Source organism: Malurus melanocephalus, unplaced genomic scaffold, assembly GCF_030028575.1.
Source record: "Malurus melanocephalus ecotype Western Australia unplaced genomic scaffold, MMel_1.1 scaffold_348, whole genome shotgun sequence".
Classification (NCBI taxonomy): Eukaryota; Metazoa; Chordata; class Aves; order Passeriformes; family Maluridae; genus Malurus; species Malurus melanocephalus.
This window is the reverse complement of record NW_026623580.1, coordinates 767835-775386: the sequence shown is the minus strand read 5'-3', so window position 1 is coordinate 775386 and position 7552 is coordinate 767835. Positions and strand designations below refer to the sequence as shown.

The 7552-nt window shown below is 43.8% G+C and overlaps 1 protein-coding gene across 3 annotated transcripts in view; it reads right to left on the bottom strand.

The window, feature by feature from the left end:
- The window catches only part of NDP (norrin cystine knot growth factor NDP), a 19367-nt gene that overhangs the window by 6188 nt on the left and 5627 nt on the right, over window positions 1-7552 (bottom strand). For all 3 annotated transcript variants that reach the window (XM_057378224.1, XM_057378225.1, XM_057378223.1), the window contains one exon: window positions 1641-1995. In XM_057378224.1, coding sequence (XP_057234207.1) covers window positions 1641-1859 — 219 coding nt within the window. In that variant the 5' untranslated portion in view covers window positions 1860-1995. The remainder of the gene's footprint in view (window positions 1-1640; window positions 1996-7552) is intronic.

The window sequence follows — 7552 nt, the reverse complement described above, 5'->3', positions numbered from 1 at the left end:
CCTTCCTTCCTTCCGCGCCTTCCTTCCTTCCGCGCCTTCCTTCCGCGCCTTCCTTTCCTTCCTTTCCTTCCTTTCCTTCCTTCCTCTCTCTAATGGGTGATCACAAATGCAGAAAGGAGCAGACTGGTGGCACACAGACACCTGTAAGTAAAAGCCACCCCCACACTTAGACTTTGTCACCTTTGCCTCTGGCTGGAGTCAGTGCCACCAAATCAATATTGCACAAAGAGATGCTCTTCTGTAGTTCTCTGTGTTAATGCCARGTGTCTCCCAAACGGTGAGAAAGTCTAGTCTAGGCTAAAAGSAAATCTAAAGACCTCTCCTGAATCTCGAGTAACACATGATTTTGCTGTTTGGATTCAGGAGAAGCCTTTGGGCTCCTGCTGCAGTGAATCAGGCAGGGTTGTGCACAGCCAGCAGGCAGCACAGCTGAGAGGTCAATGGAAGGCTCTCTGGTGAGCAGGCACAGCACAAACCCAGCTGTCCTGGTGCACAGCAGGAGGACAGAGCATCCAGCAGCTCTCAATTGCTGKGGACACTTCTCTCTGTGCTTTATTTCAGGTTTTATGGCCTGCAGCTCCCTGTGGTGTTCCCTGACCCCTGCACTGGGGACAGGAACCAAGGAGCTCACTCTGCACATGAAGGCATCTGGAGGTGTCTGCAGCCAGCACCGCKTCCATCTCAGCCCTGTGGAGCCTCTCTCCTCATAAATGCTCCCAGGATCTCAGCTGATGGGGTTTTCCACCAGGCAGGAGCCCCTCTTGTCCTAAACCCCATCACACACCGTCTCCCACCACCCTCGTACCCAACAGAGGGCTGCCAGAGGCACTGGCACTGGCAATTCCCTTTCCTTAGTCCAGGGATGTGAATGAGTGCCTGAGGCAAAGCCCCTTCCCACGGGACAGAGGGATGRTCCAGCCATCTGAATTTACAGAAGTTATTTACTCAGACAGAACTAATAAGGACAAGACCAAAGGGACCTGCAAGGATTTTCCCATTGTTTCTCCCAATTTTATTTCTCTGCCCAATGAAATAAATGCCAGAAGGCCACATGCACAGACTACTAAACCATTTTGACACAAAACTTTTCAGGCTTTAAATCCCAAATGAAAGTCTGTCTTGTATTTCTGTCTGCTCYTAAACCCTGCAGTTACCATCCAAGTGTCATTCTGCATAAAACCAAAGGCTTTGAAATGGGGATGGGCAGGGAGAAAATAAGCAATGTTCTTCACAGCCTTTTAAAATTACCATTTTACACCTTGTTTTCTTATCTCAGTAGTTCACTTATGTTAGCTATAAATTTATATGCTCCAGATTAAACACTCCCTTGAAGGGTGGGATGCCAAACTATCCCGCCTCCTTGGCACTGCCAGCTGAGATCCCAAATAAGCTGTTTTGTATTTAATTATTTACTGCATGCAAGCTTTACCATTATTGCGTATTTCTCCTTTTGGAAAGGTGGAAAGAGAGCCAAGAGCCTTTCTCTCCAGTCCCAGCTCTCAGGCACACAGAGGATGTCTCCACATCTGCTTCCCTCTGCAGCTCGATTTTGGCAGAGAGGAATTAACGCGGAGAAAATAATCCGAAACGGCTCATTTTAGCAACTCTGCAGTGCTGTGAGGAGGGGAGGGAGGCCTTACCTTGGAGCTGCACTTGTACARAGGGTGGCTGATGGAGTCCACGTAGTGGTGCCTCATGCAGCGGCTGGGGTCCGAGTCCAGCAGGAARGAACTCTCTGTTTTACTGTCCGTGTCTCCCATCAGCACCAGCAGCGAGAGCATGGAAATCGAAGCCGCGAGTACATGATTTCCCATTGTCGAGCAACTTCTCGCTGGTAACAGCAGAGGGAGGTAGAGCATTAAAAACCCTCCAAATTCKAGGAGCCAGTTCTTTTCCAGGATGGTGACAAGCCTGGTTTAAGTGTCTGAGCTGTCATTCTCCTTCTCAAGTTGAAGCCCGATGAGTTTGTAATCCACCAAAGAATCTCCTGCACAGCTGGAATAAAAGCAACGTCAATCACAATCCTGATCAAAAAGACCTCCGGAGAAAAATAGACATAAATAATATTAAGRAACACAAGATTTTTGCTAGCCAAAACAGGCACCCTGAGTGAGCATCAATCCCACAGTAGGTAGGGAATGTGGCACTAGGAGGGAGATGTCAAGGCCTTGTTACTTTTAACATTGTTCTGTCATTTCACAGAAGGGSAGAACCTTTTGGCTTTTAACATCACAAGTGTAGCAATGCCATTCTTTYCCACTTCGTGACGTCCCTGTTGTGTTCCCCTCAACACTGGTGACAGGTAATACATCAGAGGTTTTTGAAAAGCTAAAAGATCGTGTATCCACTCAAAGAGTCAAAGAGGGGCAATGCCTGGCTGCCTCCCACACTACAGGCTGGAATTTCTGGCTGAGGTAGCACATGGAAAGGCTGGAGGCAGGTTGAGCTGTGGCTCCAGGGGCTGCCTGTCATTGTCCTTCAGGGACAAGGGACAGCCCCAGCATTCAGGGATGCTGAAGGTCTGAGCCCAGGCATGAGCAGAGAGCTCCCCCAGTGAACTTGCTGAGCACAGGGAACTGCCTGGTTCTCTGCTGCCCTGCCCTCTGAGAACCAAATCCCCAAAAACATGGGTGGGCAGGCTTTATTTGCCTACTTGTCAGGCAGCACTCACTCAGTGTCAGTTTATTTCCTGCTAATTAAAGTGTAGCATCTAAAAATACATTTATTGTTCCATAATATCCAAGTAGAATCCCAGCTATCAACTGGGAAGAAATGTGTTCAGGGGGTCATGTGGCTGTCTACCCAGGCATCTGGATTTCTGGTTCATGTTGGAGACCAGGAGATTCCCCAGGGAACAGGCACAGGACAGCCCCTGAAATGCTGCCCAGAGCTTCGTGCCAGCAGGGGAAGGAGAATATCCCCATCGGCTGCTTCTTCACAGTCCCTTGATCCTTCTCACAAAGCCCTTGSTCCCCACTGGGGCATTAATTACACTTTTATTACCAATAGAAATAATTTGAAAGAGCTATGAATTATCCATCTAAACACAGCCCCATGAAGGATAGTCAGAGGATACACATCAGTACAGTTAAAAGTTCAGAAACTTTCTGAAGAAACTTCAAATGAAACAGTTCCCTGCTTACAAAGAGCTGCTCTGGCAGAGCCTCCGGAGTATTTAAAGAGCTGATGTGTGCCTTTATTGCCTTATACAAGCCTCTTTCAAAACTGTTTTCTGGTTTGCTGGCAAGTCCTCTAAACTTACTGATACTCATCTCCCAAACAGCCTCCCCACCAGAGCGCTGGATGATTTTTGTGTTGCTTTGTAGCTGCAACACTTCTGTGAGAGGAGTGGCCAGCAGTGACAAACATTTCCAGAGTTCATCCAAGCCACAATGGCAGTGATGTGACATCCAAAGTCTCATGCTGGGAAGAAATGCCGTTAGGGATGCTCTGTGTGTGAGAGAGACAAAGATGCTCTGTGTATTAAACATTCTTGTTGTTGTTGTTTCGGGCAACTATCCATCTGCCTAAGTAGGAAAGGAAAAGTTATGTGACTGTGGATTTAAATGACAATATATATTTTTTTTCCCAGAGTCTGACATATGACCTGGTATATTCTCCTCAGCAAATGGGGCATTAAAAACATGCAGTGTCTCTGCAGTACAAAAAAAGTTAAACAAACAACACTAAACACTTTGGATCTCRGATACATTTATGCACAGCCTCGTTCATGTCAATAAATATCCCTCCAAASGTTTCAGCAGCATATGAGAGAAATCTCCAGTCATGGGAGCTGGGACAGGCTCCCTCCCTGACGTGAACTGTGCTACTCTAGTTCATGCAGATGATGCCCAAGGATTAGCTAACAAACAGGAGGAGGGATGCACTACTTTTTTTTTTCTCTCTGCTTAACCTTTTACCTACATTCCTATTCCTTTTTATAAAGAGGCTGACCAAAACATGCTGCTTGGCAAGGTCTCCCTCCAACATAGTTAATCATTATTACACACCCAGTAATTCCCTCTCTATCMAAAWAAATTTACTTGATATTAGACCATCTCATTTCATGTGATAGTACACACAGGGATCCCCATTTCCCATTTTCCTTGTCCCACTGTTAATTCTGTGCTCCTCTATCTTTCCATGGTTTTGATCAGTATGATTTAATACAGTGAGAGAAATCTGAAATCCTGGCTTAGTTTTCAAAGGCTTATCTCCCTCGTTTTCTTCAGGAAATAATTGGATGACACAGAGTCTGCCTCATGAAAACATTGAGAAAGCTGGAAAGATGCAGGGAAAAGTGTGAGAAAATGAAGAAGGCTGTACCTTCTTCAGGGCAAGCACAGCACAAAAAGCATTAACAMTTCCACAATCTTTTAAAATTGCCCTGGTACCTCACTAACAAAGAAATGTAGCAGGCTTTGGTAAAAAATACTTTGAAAGAAGTAAAAAGTACTGTTATTACCTATTAACAAGAAAAATGAGTGAAAATCAATGCAAATATGATCCATCTCCTGTGAAATAACTGTTAYAGTTGTTTATGGACATTCTGGCAAAACGTGTAGGTGTTCCTCCTGACACACCTATGGGAAGCATGCACATACATTTTTCAAGCACAAATGCCATATATAATATATATAATATCTATAGTATATATAATATATATAATATGTATATTATATATATATTATATATATTATATATGTAATATGTATGGAAGAAAGCGTCTTGCAGGGACATTTAAACACAGAAAAGTTAGGGTGCGGATTTTTGATTATGTAAAAAAAAGCCAAAATATTTTCACTTAAGCACATCACTGTGATGGGGTATGTTGACGTGACATTTTCCATTTCCAGCTGATATTGTGTAATGGCATTTCACTTGAACTTAGCTTTTTTTTTTTTCAAAGTTAAAATTTGCATTCCTTTTGAAATGCTGTCTGAAATTATAAAATCCTAGATAGCACATGCTATTGSGATTGGCATAAGAAGTTTTCAGTCTGTAATTCTGTCCAAAAAGAGAAGCAAGTACAATTGTGATCATAAGTCATCATTACAATGATTTTTTTATTTAAAAAAATATGCTTTTTTCTTAAAATCAACAATTTCACATAGTAATTTTGTTCTTCTATTTAATCTGGATTTTCCTCACTCTCTTTTCATGCAAAAACTGTGGTAGATAGCTCATCTGCCAAGCCAACAAAAAGGAAGCCTGAATGCTCCCTCTTGACAGCATCCTGTAGGATGACTTCATATCCTCAGGCTGAACATTTGCTACAAAAGTATATGGCCTAACGGGGGATGAAAATCACTACTTCACTTTTTTTTTCCAGAATTCACTGAGGTTTGGGAAGTRCATTTTGTTAGCAGTAGTCTTAGCTCCCTTTCCATATCGCTACTTTTCAGGATTTCATAGAGAGATAACATACTAAAAATTGTTACATCTCTTACCTAAAACTGCTACAGCTGTTAACCTGAAAACTTCAGGGAAAAAATAGAAGACATCCCTAAGAAAAAACACATTAATACACAGTCTAAGACTGTATTGCACATGAAGATATGAGCAGAGTCAGGGCTATTTTTCCAACTCTACATTCTAATTAACTGCTTCCCGAATAATGGAGATTTCTTATCACAGTTTTAATATCATTTAGAGARTGGTGAAGATTAAGGTTTTGTTTTGCTTTAAGGACAGAAGAACATTCCATCATCTGGAATTATTTAGCCAGTCCCTTTGTGAGAACGTAAACAGAAATTCCCTTTTTGCTATGTATCTTGGAAAAAAAAAATAATAAAGAGCTGAGCAATTCTCCAAAGGTCTATTGGATCTGCACAGCTTTTACCCTGGAAGGTAGGAAGGGAGCAGTGGAAAAGCTCATTTATGGTGCACTTCTAATTAGTCGTTCCCTGAAACCCCTGTATTAGGCAAGCACGTATGCTCATCTTGGCCTTCATTTACTGTGAATTTTCCATGTTTGAGACTCCTGCTTGGAGATGAGGGCACAGTTTAAGTCACTCTGTGCTTTTAATGTTTTGGAGGCTGCCAAAATCCCGTTGAAGCAGTGGTGTTGTGTATATAACTTAAGCCTGGCCTTGCATGCTGCGTGTATTTAGTAAACAAACACAATTACTTGGATCCTACCATGTGGTTCCCTCATTCTGAATTTGTTATATAAACAAAAGAGTTACAAGGCAACTCAGTTTCTCCAAACTCCAGCCCTAAGAACGTGTCACTTACCATGTATGTGTGTGTAAATTCACCTCTGCTATTCTGACAAAACAAAAAAATAAAGCCACGAAGTTCTTCATGAGACCCAATTGGATTTCTCAAGAACTTTATCGAATTTGGAAAAGTTTAGATTTTCCAGGAAGATAAGGATTTGGGGGCTTCACTCTCCAAGATCTGGACTGGAGTGGAAACAACTGTGATGGGCAAACTGCTCAGGCTACACCAGGGTTTGTTCCCCAGGGTTGAATTCTCCCCTGCCATGGCAAAGGGCAGCAGGGGCTGCTCCCAGAGATCCTTCAGCATCCACAGAGCTCAGACAGCCCCTAGCCCATGCAGCCAAGCCACACCATGGCTGGGAACAGCTTGGGAAGTGCTCTGTGCTGTGGGACTGATTGTAGATGTGACAATTTGAGCCATTTCAGAGGACAGTCCTTCAGTCAGGAGAGGTGACCCGAGATGAGATTCTCCATCTGACCCTGCTTTCTGCAGAACCAGCTCAGGCTCTGTCAGTCCCGGTGTATTTTTTAGCTCTGTAAATAAATACAATAATCATCTTATCCAACTATTTTATGTGGCTGTTCCTTTTCCAGCAGTGAAGGAGCGGGCCTCCTGGATATGAGATCAAAAATCCTCACTCCACTCTGCAGCTGCCCATCAGAACACCTGACAGAGTCACCGAGTGGCAGCCGGGCAGCAGCAGGTGAACACAGCCCCAGTTGTTTGAGAAATGCCTCCACACAGCATTTGAAGGTTTCTTCCCATGYCGAGGCAGGGCAAACACCAAACCAAATATTTTGAGTGAGATCCTCACAGGTCTAAATAACGGAATGTTCCCTCAAGGTCTTCTTATGCTGAAGAGGGTCAGCCTGTCTGACATCCATCTGCGCTAGAGCTTGTCCCCATCCATGCCAAGGGAATTCTTCATCCATGGACCAGGAGCTCCTTCCATCCTTGCMCAGCAGAGCAGTGTGTGCCTGCAAGGAGGGTACACAGAAAACACATCCCCTGGCCCAGAGACGAAGGAAAGAGGTGGAAAGAGGGAAAACAGGGTCAAAAGATGGAAATTTAAGGCTCCTTATCTGGATGTCCACAGTAGGGAAGTCCATCTTCTGGGCTGTGCTGGGGCTGGGTTATCCTGTTGTGTGACAGAAATTGCAGGGCATTGTCCCACAAAACACAAAAACATCAAAGGAACTCTGCTTCTGAGCGGTCAGAGATCTCAAACACACTGATGTGGTAAATGAGAGAAACCCCTGCAAACCATTTTTTACTGCAAGGCTTCCTTAAGCTTTTTAATATTTCAGGAGATAAAGACCTGTGGCCG